Source organism: Urocampus carinirostris, chromosome 11 (genome assembly GCF_059441175.1).
Source record: "Urocampus carinirostris isolate Australia breed hairy pipefish chromosome 11, RoL_Ucar_1.0, whole genome shotgun sequence".
Classification (NCBI taxonomy): domain Eukaryota; kingdom Metazoa; phylum Chordata; class Actinopteri; order Syngnathiformes; family Syngnathidae; genus Urocampus; species Urocampus carinirostris.
Window position 1 is genome coordinate 24,640,564 of NC_142359.1, and position 21,655 is coordinate 24,662,218.

General features: G+C 40.2%; 1 protein-coding gene and 1 pseudogene across 3 annotated transcripts in view; one reads left to right on the forward strand and one right to left on the reverse strand.

Annotated features, from left to right (window-relative positions):
* col4a6 (collagen, type IV, alpha 6) overlaps nucleotides 1–21,655 on the reverse strand; it is a 104,160-nt gene that overhangs the window by 10,860 nt on the left and 71,645 nt on the right. Inside the window, exons 9-31 of one of the 3 annotated variants that reach the window (XM_088346973.1) lie at nucleotides 20,380–20,415; nucleotides 20,230–20,292; nucleotides 20,106–20,141; nucleotides 19,980–20,021; nucleotides 19,817–19,906; nucleotides 18,202–18,255; nucleotides 18,064–18,126; nucleotides 17,940–17,984; nucleotides 17,802–17,855; nucleotides 17,642–17,711; nucleotides 16,742–16,852; nucleotides 16,512–16,664; nucleotides 16,255–16,305; nucleotides 15,011–15,097; nucleotides 14,764–14,921; nucleotides 13,801–13,983; nucleotides 13,556–13,739; nucleotides 10,592–10,636; nucleotides 10,265–10,336; nucleotides 7,908–8,015; nucleotides 5,298–5,516; nucleotides 5,079–5,237; nucleotides 70–240 (exon numbers count right to left, since the gene is read on the reverse strand). In XM_088346973.1, the coding sequence (XP_088203099.1) occupies nucleotides 70–240; nucleotides 5,079–5,237; nucleotides 5,298–5,516; nucleotides 7,908–8,015; nucleotides 10,265–10,336; nucleotides 10,592–10,636; nucleotides 13,556–13,739; nucleotides 13,801–13,983; nucleotides 14,764–14,921; nucleotides 15,011–15,097; nucleotides 16,255–16,305; nucleotides 16,512–16,664; nucleotides 16,742–16,852; nucleotides 17,642–17,711; nucleotides 17,802–17,855; nucleotides 17,940–17,984; nucleotides 18,064–18,126; nucleotides 18,202–18,255; nucleotides 19,817–19,906; nucleotides 19,980–20,021; nucleotides 20,106–20,141; nucleotides 20,230–20,292; nucleotides 20,380–20,415 (2,254 nt within the window). The remainder of the gene's footprint in view (nucleotides 1–69; nucleotides 241–5,078; nucleotides 5,238–5,297; nucleotides 5,517–7,907; nucleotides 8,016–10,264; nucleotides 10,337–10,591; nucleotides 10,637–13,555; nucleotides 13,740–13,800; nucleotides 13,984–14,763; nucleotides 14,922–15,010; nucleotides 15,098–16,254; nucleotides 16,306–16,511; nucleotides 16,665–16,741; nucleotides 16,853–17,641; nucleotides 17,712–17,801; nucleotides 17,856–17,939; nucleotides 17,985–18,063; nucleotides 18,127–18,201; nucleotides 18,256–19,816; nucleotides 19,907–19,979; nucleotides 20,022–20,105; nucleotides 20,142–20,229; nucleotides 20,293–20,379; nucleotides 20,416–21,655) is intronic. The other 2 variants (XM_088346975.1, XM_088346974.1) reach the window with 2 other exon arrangements.
* Nucleotides 2,802–2,892, forward strand: LOC148356878 (U2 spliceosomal RNA; annotated as a pseudogene).

Genomic DNA, 21,655 nt, shown 5'->3' on the forward strand with positions numbered 1-21,655 from the left:
CGAAAAAAATAACAGTGCTGGATTTTCTCCTGTCAAGACAAATGGTATGAGATGCTTGCTTGAGTTTACCCTTCCTTCCCGGTATTCCTGGCAATCCTTCCCTCGTTCCTGGTCCCGGAAGCCCTGGGGGTCCTCTTGATCCTGGCGTGCCTGGTGTGCCGGGTAGTCCCGGGGTGCCCTTCATACCAGCGGGGCCTGGGAAACCCGGGTCACCTCTATCTCCCTTTCGACCAGGAAAACCTGGAAGAGGATCGACAAGGTTACGTTAGGAGTGTAGGGCAGCATTTAGAGACAAATTATTACTCTGATTACAAAATCAATCCTCATAGTTATGTCAAACAAAGTAGGGGTAGTGCTTTTAGCTTTTCAAATACTATAATCCCTTGTTCATTGTGGTTAATGGGGGATCAAAACACCACCGCAATCCTTGAAGTAGCTTTGTGTCCAGTTCGCAGCAACAATCGCCCGGTGATAACGGATCACAGCCAAAACAGTGCAGTTTATTTTCAGAGGACATGACTGGAAAAAAAAAAACGCAACGCATGACGCAAATTTATCGGTAATCCAAGGGATAATGGATCGTGACTAAAACTGTGAAGTCAATTTTAGGTGGGCCACAATCGGAAGAATCAGTGGCTCGATTCAAGAAAGAAAAGTGGGTCCCTGCTCCCAGCAGTAGTCGACTGGGGATAATGGATTGCGGCCAAAACAGTGCAGTTCATTTTCAGAGGAAAGGACTGAAAACTCTCATGGTTGTCATGGCGCCCAATTGGCCGCACCCGTGTGCATTACAGTTACCGTGGTGCCCAATCGGGCCCGCCCGTGTGTGTCACGGTTGCCATGGTGCCCAATTGGCTCCGCCTGTCTGGTGCCAGCTGCGGATTGTTGAGAGATTGACTTTCTGTTTGTATAAAGCTCAGCGCTCTCTTGCTTCAGTGTTAGCCCATTAAACAAACTTCTGCCCCACAAGACGTGGGTTCCGACTTGGTCCTGTATTGTTCCCGTTTATTTTTGTCCTGTTTAATTTCGGGTTCCAGTTTTGTTTCCGTCTGTTTTTGTCCTGTTTGTTAGTTTCTCCAGTTTTTGTTCCTGCCTAGTTTCTCCTGTTTATTTTCGTTATCGATCTCGTCGGTCTCTGGCTTCTCGTCTTTCCACGCTAGACCGGCTGCCTAACGTGCATGACTCCCCATTTCCCGTAAAATAAAGGCTTGTGTTAGAACGTCACGCAATTGGGTCCTGATCCTGTTCTGGTTCCTGACAAAAACAAGAGCCGCAACCCATGACACAAATCTCTCCAAACTATTCTTAGCTATAATCAAGGGGATAATTGATCACAGCCAAAACAGTGCAGTTCATTTTAGGTGGGCCACAATGGCCCGAAAAATGCTTGCTCTCGGCTATAGTCAACCGGGGATAATGAGTATAATGATAATGATAGAAGTAGCAAGGGATTACAGTATACTCACCTTACACTCACTTACAAAGACAGACCATAAGTAAATGAGGTTTTTCTGCAATTGCACTCTGATCGCAAAATGCACACTTAACATCCTGGGTTATGGATTAGAGGTGATCAGTTTAGATTTCATCACTAAACAGTAGTGCAATTCCAGATATAATTAGTATATTCAAACCAGCAAGTAGCGACTAAATCCTACGGCCGTCTTCTTAAAAAAAAGAATTTTCAAGACGTCCAACGGGCAAGTCGGACGTGACGAAAATGCCTTTTTTCAAGAATCAAGCCTGGTTGGGTCACACAACAAGAATGATAGAATTACAGGCGCAGAGCTGCCAAACACTGAAAATTGTACGTCAGAATGAATATCAGAGAATTTTCAGATTTATAACACTTTAGGTCGCAGCATTTAAGAGTGCCATTTTTAAAGGGACATCGTGCATTATTTAGTTTCTCCTAATGGTAAAAAAAAAAAAAAAAAAAAGAAGAAAATTTTGATCACAATAATAAACCAAAATACATACATTTTGATATAAACTGGCATTTTTAAGAATAATTATAGGTAAAATAAAAGGTGTATTATTTTACATGAGCCTCACCTAGAGGTGGCTGACATAATTGTCCGGCATCTTGTTGCTACGGGTACCCCAAAAAATAAAAATGCTGGGCCAAAAATGAGGAGAAAAATGGAGCCGGCGGATAATTTTGAGTGTCAGTAGTTTGTATTCTTCCTTGTGCTTTGTGGCACTCTATTTCGATTACACTACACCTAGGGTCTCCAACGTGATGTCCGCAGGCACTAGGTAGCCACATGAGCAGCCTGTGGACTGGTTTTAAAAATATGCAATGTTTTTTTATTTTTTTATTTCTAGGAATTTATATCTGGCATATTGTTTGGAGTTTGACTGAGCCTATTTTAATCTCTTATACACCGGGCCACAACTGTTTCTGTACCACGGACTAATTCAATGTCTGACAATATTCTCGCGGCAATAAAGAGAACAATAATGATAATCCTAAAGCCACTGTGTAATCACTTGACCACCAGCGATCTAGATGACATGGGTAAAGTCATTATTTTTACCTACAGTACCACATAGCACAATGATGTTTTGGCTGAATTATTTCCCATATTTCTCCATTACAAGGTTACAGCGTGACACCATGAGTAAAAATAGTGTAATGATGAGATAAAATAGAATCCCTTTTCCAATTTCACCTACATTCCTAGTGATCAGAAAATGGAGCTCTCACCACTGCCGACCGTAAGATATCATTAGTGTCGGCATGTATTGGCATTTAGCCGCAATTATGAAATTCGGCTGCTACGAAGGTGATCTTGATCATTGATTTTTGCAATTCGGAGATGGAATAAGAGCTTGCTCTGTCCACTCCACAGCATCAGCCCGGTATTGCAGTACCTCCGGGATCGGTGCATTCGCAATGATCGCAGCAAGGCTTTAGGGCTAGGACCTTAGCTTGGCCTTTTGGCTGAGAGTAAGAGTCCCGGCTCCTAGGCTTTGTAGCGTATTATGAACTGACCGATAACGGATAATGGATACTGAATTAAGAAGATAGAACAATAACCCTCAAAAAATCCCCCCCCACTGTGACCCAGATTCAATTCCCATTTTTTCTGATGTCGTGCAAATGTGATCAGCGATATTTTTCAACTACCGTATTTTCCGCACTATAAGGCGCACCTAAAACCTTATAATACAGTGCGCCTTATTTATGGATCAATATTAAGTCGCAAAGTCGCAACTAACTTGCAGCCGCCGACTAGATTTTCCCCCGAACGCCAAGTTGTCCGCGGTGTATGCTGGGATTAATTTACCGGGGTTTCATTGGCTAACCAATGTGTCAATCATCATTTGAATCAATCACTATTGGCTAAAGTTATTTGGAGGACAAGGGGCGGATCCTTTTTATCATTTACAGGCTGGCATAGGCTTAAGCGGCAAAACAAAGCCTGCAATTGGCCGAAAAAGATGAATGTGAATAGCACGTGGTTGACGGCATAGAGAAAGCATTTTTTACTATTCTGTATTTGTAAATATTTTATTCTCCTGGATTTACTACACTCACGGATATAAGAGGACCATGGCTGCACATTATTATTGAACACAACGACTTCGGTGAGCTACTCCGGCTATATATTTTCCCTGTATCTTGTTTCAGACTGAACTCGATGTTTCTGTGATAAGCGGTGCAGATAATGGATGGAATGGAGTGTCTATTTTTAAACTAAACTCAATTCCAAGTGTTTATTGTCATATGCACAGTAAAGTTGCGAGCGAAAAAGAAAATAGAAATTAAGGAATGGTTGGCATTTCTTGAATCCCAAGACTTTAACCTTACGAATGATGGAACGATGCATTTGAGTGACATCGTACGGACACTGCATCCGCACGTGTTCCCGACACGTGTTTGCTTCTTTGCAAGCTTTCGGAATGTTAAGGGGGTAATAAGTTTGACTGAACTATCTGACTGTTTTGTCGACGTTCCCATTGTAGCGCCTTATAATCCGGTGCGCCTTATAGTGCGGAAAATACGGTACTTATTTATTGCTCATATATCATAATTCTTATTACCATAACCTCCTTTTTTTTACTAAAAATACACAAATAAATATAGTATAAGCAAAAAATAAGTCATCTTGTTTTTCTGTTTGTGCAGCCCGGGTCCAAACTACCCACGCCCCAGGACCTGTCCACATCCAGTTGATTGCTAAATACTGCTCTAATAATTAGGTAATAACATTGTAACAACATAGTAATAACATTTCATTGCACTGCATACTAAACTGGTGGTCTTTCATGCTTATCAGTTACAAAAAAAGTATCTCTCAGCCTTAATAACACCATTCTAGTGGATGAATAATACACAGGGAATGTATAAACCACACATCAAACCTGATGTTGCTGCGGGTGTCTAGAAGATGACACAAATGTGTTATAAATCCAAGAAACAATCCAAATTTGTCAATACGAAAATGAGCATTACTTGGTTTTATTGTTCCTATTTTCTTAGTTTTCGTTGAAACTCTGCATTTCGTAACTCACTGTAAACATATAAACTAGAAGATTTGTAGTATTTGGTAGCACTGCATGCCATTTAAACAAACTACAAATGTTAATACTACTGGCACAAGGAGAGCTGGAAAAATCTGCATTTCTGATTGCTTAGAGCTAAAATGTCCACAAAGTCAGCACAAAACAGACGTGTGTCACCCCGCCCGTTACTTGTGGACATTTTGAGCCGGAGAACATGAAGCAGTGAATGATGGAGCAGGTAGAACTATCAGAGGACGAAAAATCTGCGGAAAGGAGGAGGGAAATATCTCACCTTGGCAGCCTTTAAGGAACGAGCCCACACCAAGAGGAAACGGGATGAAAGGATGGATGGAGATGACGGACGGTGGCGGTTGGTGGGAAGGAGGGAGAAAAGTGGGAGGTGGAAAGGCACAAGACGTTGGAAAGGGAAACCAAAGAGAGGGGAAGAATCTTTTGGGTGAGTTTAAACATGTCAAAATGTGACGTCCGCTTTAAAAATGGAGAGAACGAAGACGAGTGACAATCTCAAAGCAACGCATCGTTTTTGCTGTCCTTGTTCCTCTCACCTGGCGTTCCGCCTAGGCCCTTGCTGCCGTCGATTCCGGGTGGGCCTGGGACTTGAATGGTGGGGTCACCCGGGGGTCCGGGGGGACCGGGAATTCCGGGGTAACCGTCAATTCCGCGCTCGCCCTTCAGTCCGGGGACGCCCGAGCGCCCATCGAAACCTGATTAAGCCCAAGACATCAATGAAGCAGTCACATCACATACTGTAACACAGAACGCACCAGGTGATCCAGGGCCCCCTGGTGTGCCCGGCTGTCCTTTGTCTCCAGGGATTCCAGGAAAACCGTCGCGCCCTGGGGGCCCACTTGTGGCTCCCAGGACTTCTCCAGGCTGGCCTTTTGCTCCAGGGAGTCCCGGGACACCGTCCTTCCCCCTGCCTCCATCAAAACTCTGTCCTGGGACACCGGGAATGCCGGCGTCACCTCTGGGACCGGGAAATCCTGCAGGGGAAAGTTAACTTTGTCACATTGTCGCAGTATTTATTCATATTCAGAAATGTTTTTTCCGCTTTAGAGTCACATCTCAGCTGACATAGGGCAGTGGGCAGGGGACACCCTGGACTGATTGCCAGTCAATCGCAGGGCACATGTAGACATACAACCAATCACACACATATACATTCATACCTAGGGACCATTCATTTCATACATGGGCAAATTATACCATATTTATTAGTGTATAATGCGCACTTGTGTATTTTGCGCGCCCCTAACTTTGGATAAGAAAACGGGAACTCATTTTTCTCAGCTAAAACTTTGCAGTTGGCTGCAATGGGAATCGAACCCAGGTTGCTGCAGTAATTGTTGGGAGAAATGCTTTACAAAGCAATGTGTTTCTGGAACACAATCACTGGGTAATGAGTACTGTAACATTATTAATAATTTTTAAACACAAACCTTGTTTCAGCATGGTGTTTTACTACGCTACTCATTAGAAACAGTTCACGAATTGAAACACCTTCTAATAGGTACCTATTCCCCCCTCAGGACGTATTAATTCTTAACTCTTAGTCCACCCACATCATAACGCTAATCATGCGGTTGAAGTGGAGTTGGCATATTTATTTAGCCCTAGAGAGTAGGACTCAATATACTAACAAGGTCAGAGATACAAGAATTTCTCCCAACTGATATTCTCCCTACCACATATAAGATATATTTACAACTATATAAACCATCCATCATCTGCACAGCTTATCCTCAGTAGGGTCGCGGGGGTGCTGGAGCCCATCCTAGCTATCTTCGGGCATTGGGCAGGGGACACCCTGAACTGGTTGCCAGCCAGTCGCAGGGCACACAGAGACAGACAAATCACTCGCTCATTCACACCTAGGGACAATTTGGACCGGCCAATGAACCTGACATGCTGTCATGATTACGGATGTGGGGCACCTGAGGCTGCCCCGTTGGCGCCAAAAGCCACAGACCCTGATTGGTTGTTGGACTGTTTTTAAACTCCCACCTTCCTAAAAACACTCGTCCGATCATCTGCGAACCTATGCTCCCACCTAGGCAAGCTTTTTGTGACTCTCCGACTCAATCCTGCCCTGTTTCCTGCCAGATACCTGTTGCCGACCTGTTTTCTGGACCTGTTTACGTTTTTGCTCCTTCGCCCCGGCCATCGACCTGTTTTCTCGCTGACTACCTTCTCTCGACACGGAAGTGCCACTTCCGCGTTCCTGCTATCTGCTACCCGTGACCGACAATTATCGGATCGTGGATGCAAGCCCGGTTCTCCTTCTTAATAAAAACTGAGTAAAACGAACGCAATTGGGTCCCGTCTCCGTTCCTGGTCTGTGACACATGCATGTTTTTGGAATGTGGGAGGAAACCGGAGTACCCCGGGGGAAACCCACGAGAGCACGCATAGAACATGCAAACTCCGCACAGGAAATTCAATCTCATGACATCAGAACAGTGCCGCGGACGCGCTAACCACTCAGCCGCCGTGCCGCCCCAACTATATAATACTGAAATAAAGGGGTCAGTCTAAATGCACAATTTTGGTTGTGTGTCATCAGTAGCGAATGGTAGGCAGCATGTGAGGTGAGAGCGTGGCTTATACAGGAACGACAGACCAAAGGGTTCAGTGGGGCGAACGTACGCACAGAATGTACAGTAATCGTGTTCAGAATTTTGGTCTTTTTATTTGTAAAATTATTTCTGCAATACGCCATGCCTGGAAAAGAAGAAAACGTCTTGAACAGTACTCAGCAATGGAAGAGGAAGTATTGAAGTGGATTGAAGCCCATAGACAAAATGGATAAGGAGTGTCTCATCTATGTGTTCATTTGCATGATCTTAAGTCTACACAAGCCAAGCAATATGAGGGGTTAACCACTTCCACAGGTTGGTGAACAGGTTTGGTTACTACGCGCTACTTTTGGGTGTCAGTAATCTGGCAGGAAACGGATTTACTTTGTAAATGAAGTAACTAGTAACGGTAACAAATTCCTTTTTTTAGTAACACGCACAACACGAGTTATCAATATCACTGGTGTTCCAGTTGATGGAGTTCGATACTCTCACCACTACGACCAGGGTTTGATTCCCATTACAACCAATGTTTTGCAGTAATACAGTAAAACCTCGTGAGTATTTTTTTTTGATAAAACAAAAATGCGCATTATACACAAATAAATACGGTATATTTTTTCACAGTCTTGTGCGCTTGTTTAGGGTGGTGAATATTTATTCATTTAATTACACTATTTATCTTTTTACATGGTAATCAATAAACAAACTATCATGTAGAAATAAATTAAATGAAAAAACAAAATGTTTGTCCTTTGTTTTGTTTGTTGTAAAATGGGAAGAAAGTCCCTCATCTACCTTGTGGTCCCGGCTGTCCTCCATAACCAGAGTCTCCCCTTTCTCCTTTGGCCCCGTCAAATCCTGGACGCCCAGGACCTCCTGGCAAGCCCGGTTGACCTTTTGGACCTGAAAAATAGAAAGACATCCAAACATATTCTGTTTGTTAATCTCGATGTTTCCTCACAAAATCTGCTGACGCTCATCGCAATCAATATAAGTTCTATGTCTGGATTCTGGATTAAATTAAGTTAAAATGACTGAATGGAAAGTTAGAAATGTGGCAGAACATGAAATTATACTTGTGGTTAAATATGAATATAAGCATATTTTAATGTTACATAAATATTTATACATCTCGAAGTTTTGTACAGTCCTCTTTTGTTCTCCTTGGAAGGTCAGAATTGATTCCTGGTGTCTTCTTTCCTTATTTTGAGTCTCTGTTAACTATGATTGTAACAATTTGTCCTTCGAGACGAAAATTGTACATCCTGCGGGTTTGTATGGTCTTCCCTGCTCACCTACCTAGCGCAAATTATTTCCTGGTGTTTTCTCTTTGTTACGAGTGTCGGTAATACTATAAACTCAACAATTGTTCCATCGAGAAACATATTGTACAGCTGGAGGTTTCTGTATAGCCTTCTCTTGTTTTACTCATTATGAGTCTTGGTTAACCTATAAATGTAACAATTGGGCCTACAAGATGGCTATTGTACATCTTGTGGGTTTGCATGGTCCTCTCCTGTTTTTCTTACAAGTTCAAAGTGTATTGGGGTCTTTTTTTGAGTATTCGTTCGAGTATAAACTTTACAATTGGTCCTTTGAAGGTTTGTAGGGTCCTCCGTTTTCTTTTCTAAGCTCAAAATTCACTGATGTCTTCATTCCGTGTTTGTAATCTCTTTTAAACGATAATCTTAACAATTGGTCCTGGATATTGCACATCTTGAAGGTTTTGTACCGTCCTCTCCTGTTCTCCTTGCTTGCTCAAAATTCATTCTTGGGGTCTTCCCTCCTTATGAGCGTGTATAACAATGAACTTAACAATTGGGCTTTCAAGCCAGATATTGTACATCTGGAGGGTTTTGTACTAGCGCCTCCTGTTCTCCTTGCAAACTCAAAACCAATTGGAGCCTTCTTTCCCTATTTTGAGTCCCTGTTAAATGGCAAACTTTTAGTAAACAATTTGTATTTTGTATTTGTATTTTTATTTTTTCAGCCAGTATAAACCATAAACATGATATATACTGCACATCTTGAGAGTTTATATGGGCCTCCCTGTTCTCCTTACAATCTCAAAATTCAATGGTGTCTGCTTCCCTTATTTTGAGACCTTAATTGTAACAATTGGTCCTTTTGGCCAGATATTGTACATGTAGAGGGTTTTCTCTTTGCAAACTTAAAATTAAATGGTGTCTTATTTCTCATTTTTTAAATGAGGAACTATTATTATTATTTTACGTCGGATATTGTACATCTTGAGGGTCTGTATGGTCCTCCCTGTTCTACTTGCCAAATCAAAATTAATCATGTCTTCCCTCCTTATTTTAAGTATCAGTTAAACTATACATTTAACAATCTGTTAAATGATGAACTTAATAATTGGTCCTTCAAGTCGGATATTGTACATCTTGAGGGTTTGTGTTGTCCTCCATATTCTACTTGCGACTCTGACATTCATTAACGTCTTCATTTCTTATTTTAAGTATCTGTTAAACTATACACTTAACAATTAGACCTTCAAGACCGAAAGTATACATCTGGAAGGCTCTGTGTGGTTTTCTCCTTTTCATTGGTGTCTTATTTCCTTTTCTTGAGTATCTGTTAAACTATAAACATGACAATTCGTCGTTTGAGCTGGATATTGTACATCTGGAGGATTTTGTTTAGTCCTCTGTCTGCAAACTCAAAATTAATTGGTGTTTTTTTCTTAATTTTGAGTCTCCGTTAAATCATGAACTTAACAATTGGTCCTTCAGGTCGGATCTTGAGGGTTTGTATAGTCCTCCATATTGTACTTGCAACTCCGACATTCTTTAACGTCTTCATTTTTTATTTTAAGTATCTGTTAAATAATACACTTAACAATTAGACCTTCAAGGCGGGAATTAAATAGCTGAAGGGTTCTGTGTGGTTCTCTCCTGTTCATTGGTGTCTTATTTTCCTTTTCTTAAGTCTCTGTTAATCTCTAAACATAGCAATTGGTCCTTCGAGCCGGATATTGTACATCTTGAAGATTTTGTGCGGTCCCGTGCCTGTTCTCCGTGAAAAGTCACAATTGATTGCTGGTGTCTTCCCAACTTATTATGAGCGTGTTATTCCGTCCAACAATAATCTTAACAAAAAAGGTACACTTTCGGGAAACTTGTTTTTCTATTTACCTGGTCGTCCAGGTATACCGGGAATACCAGGTAGTCCGACTTCTCCGGGTAAGCGGCAAGGTAGTACTTGGCCTGGGTGCAGTCAAAGACAATTAGACAGTATAGAAACAGGTCAACAAACAAAAAAACAAACATTTTTCAATCATGACAGTCATATCCATTCCCAGATTTCAGGTTGATTGTCTGCTACCTCGATCTCTACTTTGAAAACCATGACTCATCCCTTTTTTTGTTTTACCACCTGTGAGTCAGTTTGAGGAGCACTTTGGATATGTGCTAGACAAAACCTCCTAAGATTCAGCCAGTTACGCAGCGTTGGTTACCCACCCGTTCCCTCTTGGCTGTCAATTAGCTCTCCGCAGCCGTTTTCACCTGGAGTGATGCACGTGCACAAGGACATCAGCAGGACAAAGCAGGCGAGGGCGGATGGGCGCAAATAGAGAAGAAGAAAGACAGAGCAGGGGTTGAAAGTTGCAGTTGCGGGCTCATTTGCATGCGCCAAAATCATGTTCATTCAACAAAACATCAGCAAAATCAGTTTTAACGATGCTCATCTGGTTAAGGCAAAAAGCACATCAAAAAAGGCTTTTCTGTTTGCTTCCAAACTGGTTATTGCACTTGTTACAAGAGCAATAACCGATCATATTAAGAGCACAAAACAAAACTAGTTTAGCATTAGCATTAGCACACATTCTTTTCTGCAGGTAAGCACTTTTGTGTCATTTGGCCTTGGAGGAGGAAAAAAAATGGAATTTCCTATGACTAGCGATGTAAAATGATGACAGTTAAAACAAAGAGGCCTAATTTTCCCACAATACATAAAATAAGTAATTTTAATTTTTGATATTATATCACATCACAGAAAATGAAGAACTTGATCCCAGTATTTTCATTTTCCAAGACAGTCCTGTATACTCAACATTACGTCATGAAATCATAGTACTATTTCCATAGTACATTTTTGTTATCAGAAGGACGACAAAAGAATGTAGCTCTGTTTTTAAGCACAACATTTAATATTTAGTTTTGTAGTAATTCTGTAGTAGTTTTGTAGTATTTCTGTAATGTTATTTTTGTTGCAGACACACAAAGGGACAATAGGGACAAAGTTGGTCAAAAAAAAAACCCAGTTTTTATTAGTAGTACTATATTTACTATTATTTTACTATATTTCATGTTGACAATATCTGTGAATTATTTGTTTTCGCAACATCTATTGCAGCCTGGTCATCCTGGAAAGGGATTATCTCATGTGCGGCCCCTTCTCAAGGTTCCTTCGTTTTCCTCATGTTGAGGCTTTTGAGTTTTTCCTTGCCCTTATGTCGGTTTTAGATCAGGGGATGGTGTAATCATAGTCAGCGGTCTGTTCAGCCCTTTGAGACTCCTTCTGATTAAGGGCTATACAAATAAGCATGACATGACTTGAGAAATGGGTACTCTTATTTATCAACTTATCCAGGATTTTTTGTTGCCCCTAAAGGTTTTTACATTATTATTTAATGATTGTACTACTGTTACACTGCACTTCTTTTCATTGCATTGATTACAACAGTCTCCAAACACTACCTTGTAAATATTTTTGACTATTTTTCCTCACATTCTTTCTTATTTTTCGTGTTTAAGTCTTTATTCTTTATTATGTGTTCATCTTGGAGTGTCATGTCTAATGTCATCGCAAACAATGTTCATTACATTGTTATCAATGACGAAAAAAACAATTCAATTCAAATAGGCTTTAAAGAAGAAAAAAAACATGAAATTGTAGACTGGTGAGGAATTTTTAAACATTTTTGAGAACCTTAGATAAAAGAAAACATATTTATAACAAATAATATCTTTACAGAAAACGATAAGGGTGTATCTTTTTGATAAATCAAAAAGCTCCAATTGTAAATGGGGATCCTCCCAGGCCAAGGAATCACAGTTTCTGCTTGACTCACGATGCCACAATCATTGCACTAACCAAGCGCTGGATTTATCAACAAGAGAAATTATACAGCAAGCTCATTAATGGAAACCATTAATCGTGTCATTAACACTTTTGCATCAGCAGCCGAGGCAGGAATGGCAGCCAGCTGCTTTTTGGAGGGAAAAATCCTCGGGTTTGGGGACACGGTTGCTATGACTACAGAAGGAGGAGGCTGAAAATCATCATGATGTGATGGAGGTTCCGCTCATCCTGTCAGGAACAACATTATGGAGAACTATGTAGAAATAAATGTATAAATAATTAAATAGCTTGAAATATATGCCATATAAATCAATGAACACATAAATTGAATATATGCCATATAGATGAATCAATGAAAACATATTTTCTTGTGTATTTTGTCATTTATTTTGTCGTGTACTTTGTTGTTTTTCTAGCATGTATTTTTTAGAGTATTTTCTCATTCTTTTTCATTTTTTTTGTCATTTATTTTGTAGTTTATTTTGTCGAGTATTTTGGTCTGTATTTTATATGTATTTATTTTGGGGTTTTTGGTGTGTACTTAATCGATTTTCTTGTTGTTTTTTGGGGGGGGGATTTTTATCATTAATTTTTTTAGATTTTTTTTCTTTTTATTTTGGCATGTATTTGGTCTCTATTTTTTGTGATTTCTTAATGAAGTTTTTTTCCATATATTTTGTCATTTGTTCAATTATTTTGTCGTGAATATTGTCGTATAATTTGTATGTTTTTTGGTCATTTATTTCGTCATACATTTTGCCGTTTTTTTTGTCGTGTATTTTGCCACAACAAAATGTTATTCAAATGAGGGGGCGGGTCAAACCGGCTGAGCTTTTGACTTATTGGTTAATCAGTGATGGATTTTGTTGGGTATTTGTGTCCTGTATTTGTGTCCAGTATTTGTGTGTATTTTGTCGTGTTTATGGTGTGTTTTATCACATATTTTGTCATTTATTTTATCACAATAAAATATTATTTAAAGAGGGGGCGGATCAAACTGATTGAGCTTTTCAGCCATTGGTTGACTAGTGAAGTAGCTAATTTGTTCATTACTGATAGACCAATAGGGGAAAAGCTCAGGAATTTGAATAATATTTTGTTGTGACAAAATACATGCAACATAAATAACTAAATAAAAAAAAAATGACAAAACGCATAAATAAGTTCATAAATCGAAATAATGTAATTTATTTCGGTATTTGGTGATGATGTTTCTATGTGTTCATTTAATTCTATGGAATTTATTTGTAGCTACTAATTTATTTATAGATTTATTCATACATATAGATTGATCGTTCCTTTATACGACATCATGCTCACTCTCACAAATAGTCACTTACCTCTCGGTCCAGGAAACCCGGGCGCCCCCGGAAGCCCCGCAAGACCGGGTTCTCCGGGCTCTCCCCGGAAACCGGGCGCACCGGCAAAGCCAGGGCCAGGTTCACCGGGCGCTCCCGGCCGACCTTTCACTCCTGGGAAGCCGGGGAAACCTTGATCTCCACGTGAACCGGTGCCAGCGTCGCCCTGGGAGAAGTTTACATTCAATGACAATGATCAAGCAACTTCCTAGCTAGTTCGTTCTTACAGGTGGTCCAGGGGGACCAGGGTAGCCTGGTGATCCGTCCCTGCCTGGTGTTCCGGTTTCTCCTGTGGGTCCTCTTGGCCCGGTTGCTCCCAGTTCTCCTTTCCCTCCATAACCGTAGTTGGTGTAGTAAGACGCACCCTTTTCTCCCTTGCGACCAAAGAAACCACGCTCCCCGGCGCGACCCTGAAGAAGACAATAATTTGTCGCTTGTTGTTTGGATTTAACAGGCTTTTGAACTCTTGGCTTTATCTCCTGAGTAATTTCATACCTGACAGCTATAAATCCAAATAGGAGGATTGAAGTGAAGAGAAAACAAAATGAGGGTTGATTTTATAAAGCAAAGATTTACTAGACCTTGATGCTTGTAGTGCTAAAATTAGCAGCTGCTTCGGTGATTCTCATGCTGCTACGGCTCTCAAATCAACTAAACGTCATAAGTGAGTTATATTTTGATATATGACAGCTATATAATGGGAGAATTGAGGCGAAAAGAAAACAGTTGGGTTGATTTTATAAGGTTAACATATTTTGCAAATAAAACTTAAGGCTAGGGTTGCTAATTGCTACTGCTAGATTTTTGTGCTGACACGGCCCTCAAATCAACTAAGCGTATATTTTCATATGTGACAGCTGTAAATCAAAATCACAAGTTTGAGGTAAAGAGAACGCATCAATTGGGTCGATTTTTTAAAGCAAACATCTTTTGGCAACTAGAACTTGATGCTAGTATTGCTAATCACTAAGGCTAGCGGCTGCTTCAATGATTCTTGCGCTGCTTCGCCCCTAAGCCTAAAAAATGATGAGGATTTTGAAAACCAATAATCGATCTGATTTATTGAATATTTATACATCACGTATTTTCACATCTGCCGGGTTCTGGTCTTTATATACCACAATAAACAAGGGATTACAATACAAACAAGTTTGTGCACTAGTAGGATAAAGCAGAAAAACAGTACTCACAGGAGGTCCCTGAACGGTTGCAAATCCAGGTGCACCCGTGTCACCAGGCTCTCCCTTTGGTCCAGGGAAGCCAGGGCTGCCGTTGACGCCCCCAGGTCCAGGAAGCCCGGGTAGCCCCGAGGAGCCGCCTCCAATGCAATTGCAGTCACCGGGGTCCCCTTGAAGGATGGAAGACCAGGAGGAAAGAAAAAGTTGGTCAGAGAAGTATTTTTTAACATCCCTGGCCTGCTCCATTGTAGGTTTGTACCTCGGTAACCTTTATAGCCCTGGTTTCCCGGTGGTCCACGGGAACCGGGCAAGCCCGGGGTCCCTGGAACGCTGGAGCCGGGTGAAACTGCAATGAGATAAGCGGGTTGAGTTGACGTGGATAAAATAGCTTGCAAAAGTTGTGCGGATTTGACATTTCACACTTTTTGCTCAAGGGGAAATCACCTGCACTGGCTGAGGAAAAAAGGGGAAACCAGCAATTCATTCTTAAACTTGGTCTTGAAAAATAATGATAAATAATTAGCTAATTGGCTCAAGGCAGCTTGGAGGGACAGTGCGAAATCAGGGTTAGTTTGTTTTCATCGGCCATGATAGCTTTGACAGGCTTAAAAGGACAGTGTGTATTATTTAGCGCCCCCTAGTTGAAAAAATACATTCATTAAATAGACATATAAATTGATTTAAATAATCAGGAAAAATACATGAAGTATCATATTTAGGTGCATTTAAAAAATAATCACAGGTAGAGAAATTTGCATTTATTTTCGAAATAATCGCCTCAACGAGCAAGGGTTAACATAATTGTCCGCCATCTTGCTGATACGGGTTCCCATAAAACCTGGTACCCAAAAAAATAAGAGCTAAAATTTTGCTGTTTGTTCCTTTTAAGTCTCCGTAGTTTGTATGCTTTTTAGCACTTGCCCTAAATTGCACGACACAATACAGCTAGTCAAGTTAAGTCACGTGTATTTGTATAGCTCTTAATCAGAAAATGCGTAAGCCACAATTTAAAAAAGCTAAATGTAGTGGTTATACACACTGTCCCTTTAAACTGCAAGGTTGTTTTAAGCAGTATTTCAATTAAACACAGCTTTATATAATGCATGAACCACATTCATTGATTTTACATTGCTAAAAAGACAATTACAACCCCTTGTTCCTTTCAAGGCACGATTGTAAAATAATAGACCTTCTTTTGTAATGACTTTCTAATTTACAAGATTATAATGAACATAAACACAATGTCCCTCCTACTGCAAGTAAAATCAATGAAATATGTTCACTGGCGACACCCTGAGGCCAAAGATGTGAAAAGCAGCTTGCAATCAGGAGACCAGTAAGCCAAACTTCATTGCGCAGTCAAAAGAGTTAAGCTACCGCCTGCTGAAAGTTGAGTTTGCTGTTTTTTTTCTGATTGCTTTATTCACCCAGGCCAGCAGCCATATTGCCAGGAAGGCTGCGGCAAAATGGCTGCCGCCCGGGGGATACCTGGGTTTTACTGACCAGTGGGCCTTCCCCCCTCGGGATAGATGACGCAGGGCTCACCGGGTCGGCCTTGGAGGACAGTAAAGTCAGTCAGCCAGGGTTTCTGTCTTGCAGGTGCACTTTATAACTTCTTTTTCATTGTTTTTATTTCATGATTTTTATGCATAATGCCTAACAGATAAAGTAATTCCCTAACGTGAAGTCACGGCAATCATAAAAAGTCAAACGTCACCAGCTATGATGGAAAAGGATTACTATAAACAGTGTCCATGTACCTGAGCCGCCCTGAGGCCCAGGAGGTCCGGGGATTCCTGGAAGTCCAGGTGAGCCTGGAAGCCCTTCGGTGCCAAAGCCAGGGATGCCGGGGCTACCTTTCTCTCCCTTTGGGCCCGGGGTCCCTGGGAAACCTGGACGGGAAGGACCACCCCCTTACGAGAAATTAGCAGAAAGAGGATTATAAGAACGATACAGTGCGGCACCTCCAGCGGCTGTTGGAGTATGTTACCTGGACCGAATCCTCCGAAACCTGGTGGGCCTGGCGGGCCTGGAAATCCGGGAGGTCCCTGGTCACCAGGTGCACCTGGAAGTCCATTGTATCCGGGATCACCTGGTGGTCCTGGAGCAAAAAAAAAAAAAAGCTATAGCTAAATGTACATAAAAACATCAACAGTATAAGGTCACATATGATTTTCGATTCTTAGATTTGTTTTCCCTAAAGTTACTTAAAATATGTAAACCAGGGATTTATTTTCTAGCAGGATTCCTTCAGTTAGGACTAGTGTAATCCCTCTTTTAATTGATGGGAACACTAACAGCAATTGTCGACTGCAGATAATGGATTGCAGCCACTCGGGTGCTCTTCAGAATGCTCAGCTCCTGCTATAAGCAAAGGCCAACCGGCAATAATAGATGGCAGCAGAAACAGTGCAGCCCACAATGGCACCCTTGAGCAGCATTAACTGAAAAACAATAAAGCGATCTGCTGGCCCCTAATCTCAGCAAGAGTCGAAAAAAGAATAATTGATTGCAGCCAAAACTGTGCATTTTATTTTGGGTAGTTATACAGTAACAGCTAATAAAGGGACACCAGGCCCCACAAAATGGTTCTTTTAGGCCCCGCTCACAACAATATGAGATCAGGGATAATGGATGGCGGCCAAAACGGTGCAGTCCATTATAGGGAGGCCAAGATAGCACCTTTAAGTAGCCCGAACTGAAAAGAAAAGAAGGGCTCTGCCTTGCTCTCAGCAAAAGTTGACAAGGGATAATGGATCATGGCCACAACAGTGCATATCATTTTCGGTGGTTATACATTCCTGCCCTGCTGACCACCGTTCAAAGAAATTTGCTACCGGGATAGTCCACGTACAAATTACATTATAGTAGAAGTACTTAGGAGTTTTACCCTGAACAGAAGTGCCTGGACCACTGACAAAAGCAGGAGGTCCCGCTAGTCCGGGTTCTCCTTGATCTCCCTAAAAGACCAAATGTCGATTTATTCACAATGCCCTTAAGTTGGAATGATTAAAAAAAAAAAAACGGAAAGCAGGCAGGTTTCATTTGACCTTGGGTCCGTTGTATCCCGGTTGCCCGGCGAAGCCAGGATTTCCCCGGTATCCCTGTGTCAAAATAGAAGCCAGATAGAGCTCTAAGAAAGGTGTGAATGATCCAAATGTTTTTTTTGTGTGTTATTAAAAGTCCACCTGTTGGCCTGGTAGCCCAGGAGGTCCGTTAAATCCAGGAGGACCCTAAAAAACACCAAAAGGCAAAAAACGTGAATGAACATCTACATTTTTCCTTAATTTCTTTTCAATTTGAATCCCTTACTCGGGGCCCGGGGTAGCCAGGTATTCCTTTTTCTCCAAGTTCCCCCCGAAAACCAAACGGGGTCTGAGATTGAAACAAAGATAAATGTTCGCACTCCATAACTTGTGCAAGAATACAGAAGCAAACAGAAAGACTTACCGGTGGGCCCGGGTTCCCTGGGAATCCACGGATCCCCTTTGGACCAGGTTCGCCCTTTCAGGTGGAGAAAGAGCAAGAAAAATAAAACGCAGCTTTAATTAGTTGTGAGTTCAGCCGAAGCCAAAACATGTGTTGCTAAATATGGCAACAGCAAATTAAGATTCATGAGCATTAACTTAAGAGTTCCTCAATGGTCTGTGTTGGGACTTTACTGTTTTTGTTGTACAGAAACGATTTGTGTACGGTATCACTGAAATATATTATATTTGCTGACAACATCACAATAATAGACTTACAAAAACTACAGGCACAAATAACCACAGAATTTAAAAAATGAATTATTTGATAAGAATCATTAAATGTATCAAACACAAGAACGATGGTATCTGGGAAAATAAGTCATACTTGAATTAAAAAATAAAAATGACTTTTAGCCATAATAATAGTATTTTGTTTGTTGGCATTGTCATTTATTTATTCTGAATATGGATCATAAGCAGTGCAAGGCCTCCTGATCGTTGTCAAAAAATTTCGGAAAAAGAAAACATGTGAAAATGGAAAAAAAAAAATTAAGAGGCTACATAAACCACAAAATGAAGTAATAGAAAACAAAAGACATATTCAGAAACTAGTGAGAAAAAGCATTAGCTCTCACCTCTTTACAAAAACGAAACAAATATAAATATATATACAATATATACACCGACATACATGCATATAAACCTGTACAATCCTACATGTCTTTAAACTCATACAATCCCATATGTGTACTTTTACACACAATCCAAAAAACATTGCAGTGTTGGGTTTAAGCAGAAATAAACCCTTCATATTTTGCATAGTTCACTATACTCTTAGCTTATTTACCATATATTACGGACTATAAGGCGCAACTAAAAACCCCAATTTGCCCAAAATCCAAAAGTGCAAAAGTATTGACCATATTATTCAGACTAGAAGGGGGCACCTAAAATCTCAAAAATTTCCAGATATTCAAAATCTGTGATAGATATTTACCATATTTTTCAGACATTAAGGCGCCACTAATAACCCAAAAAATTGAAACTGCGCCTTATTATCCATTGCAGCTTTTAGTCCGAAAAATACGGTAAATTATTATGTAGAAATGTATGAAAATACCGTAGAAAACCCTCAAGATGGACAAAGTCTAGCCTGCTTAAAGATTGCCCTCTCAGCCCTTTTCCCCACTAAACATCTCCAAGGGTACATAAGGTAGACAAACCCTAAAGTGTGAGGAAATCAAAGAACACCAACCCTATTGGCCTCCCTGCGTGATTATGGAGACCAACCAAAATAATGCAAAAAGTGAAAATGATTTTGAATGTGTCTTACCTGCAAGACACATAATAGTGGAGAGAATTTCACAGCTTCAGCCTGTTCCCAGCTCATAATTATGTATTAAATTATTGAACTGTACAGCTAATTGAGTGCAAATGTGTGTTATTTGTTCATTATTCGATGTTGTTTTTGCGCTGTGCCAAAATAAAAAAAGCCACACTTATGATACCCTAAAATCGGTTAACTATGAAGCAATCTACTTGCAGTGTAAAGTAGAATCAACCAAAAAAAAAAGACTTTTTCTTCCCTGTATTACCTTATCTCCTTTGTAGATGGTGAGGGTTTGCTCGCTTCTTAAAGATCCGTCACCTGGGGTACCGCTAGGTCCCGGAAGGCCCAAATCACCCTAACGGACGAAACACACACAATTATATCTACTCTAGAAAACTCATTCAATCATAGATATGGTTTTCAATCACCTTGTCTCCTTTCTCGCCTTGATATCCATCACTTCGACTCCCCTAAAATTGAGATAGATAATGAGAAAAACGAAGACGCCCTTTAAGCTGTTTCCCAATTATTAGGCTTATTGTACAGTGGCTTACCATTGGCCCTGGTGGGCCAGGAGGACCAGGTGGACCCTAAATACAAAAAACACAATCTCTTTAAGTGTTCTCAACCAGTTTGCATGGAAAAACACAACACAAGGTGCATTTGTATTTGACTTACGGGATATCCTTCCGGCCCTGGAGGACCAGCAAAACCGACAGGCCCGTCGGGACCTCTGACGCCCTGCATAATCACACATTTTCAAAACTGGATCAGGAAAAAAGAGGAGAGGTTGAGGAAAAAGTCATGACAACCAAAAATGTATCTTACAGGTCGGCCATCTTCTCCTGGAAGGCCGGGTAAGCTCTGGAAAAAAACAACCACACTCATAATGAGAATTTCAGAATACCGTTTGAGGGAACTCAAAGCAGCTTCCATGCCACATTAAAGGCACTTATAATAATAGACAAAACAATGTTTTAATAAATAGAATAAAGGGTAATACCCTTTACAGACATTGTATGTGGTCGTGACCACGTGTTTTATTTTTCGATTAACTTTTAGACACGATCTTTAAAATTCTTTTAAAAAGTTTCAAATACTTATTTTTTTTGTCGTCATCTGGTGGTCAGAGATAATTATTGCAGGCGAGGATGATATGTACAAAACAAAAGGATAAGGGAACCAAACAAATCACAAAAATAATGCAACAAAATACAGTGAAAGAGAAAAAAGCGAACAAACAAACAAACAAACAAAAATAAATAAATAAAATAAAAACACACATCGAAACACAACGAAAGAAAACAGAACAAATAAAAACAAATCAAATTAAGCAAAAAAGACAAAAGAAAACTAAACACAACACAAAAGAAGAGAACAGAAGAGAACAGAGGAGGGCAAAATGAAAAATAAAATCAAAACAAAACAAAACAGAAGAAAACAGAAAGTTCATTATTTTCCGTAAACGCCATTTAGAAACATTTTGGATTCATTACAAATCAACCAAAGTCCTTTTTGTTTGGATATCACTTAAAGCAAAAACTCCAATATCTCATCTCGAAATCTATCAATATATCATCGTATCTTTTCTAAAAATATTACAATATCATGAAAAAGTATACTAGTAGGCTGAAAGTCAAAGGTCACCAAAGTATGTACATTTTAAGCAATAATACACTTCTCAAGTAATCTTGTTGTATTGAGTTTTTCGATACAACTCATCGAATTAAGTGCCTATAATGGGAGATACTGCTTAAGACTTTGCTATCACTCTTAATTAAATATTTTATTAGTAAATGAATGTTTACTTGTTTATTTTGTGTGCGTAAATAACATATAGATGAAATGGTCCCTTTATAAAAAAAATTGTTCAGTTAAATGCAAACGTAAAAAAATGGATTAGCTTACATCATCCATTTTTCCTCAGGTATTGCAGAGATGTCGAATTCAAAGGTTTATGCAAAATACATTAATCGGCTCTTTTTTTTCCCTTCCGGCCCCTGTGTAGATTTCTTTAAACGGATGCGGCCCGCATCCGTTTGGAGACCCCTGCTCTGAGCCACCATCAGCAATATTAAATCAATAAAATACTTCGAACTTCATG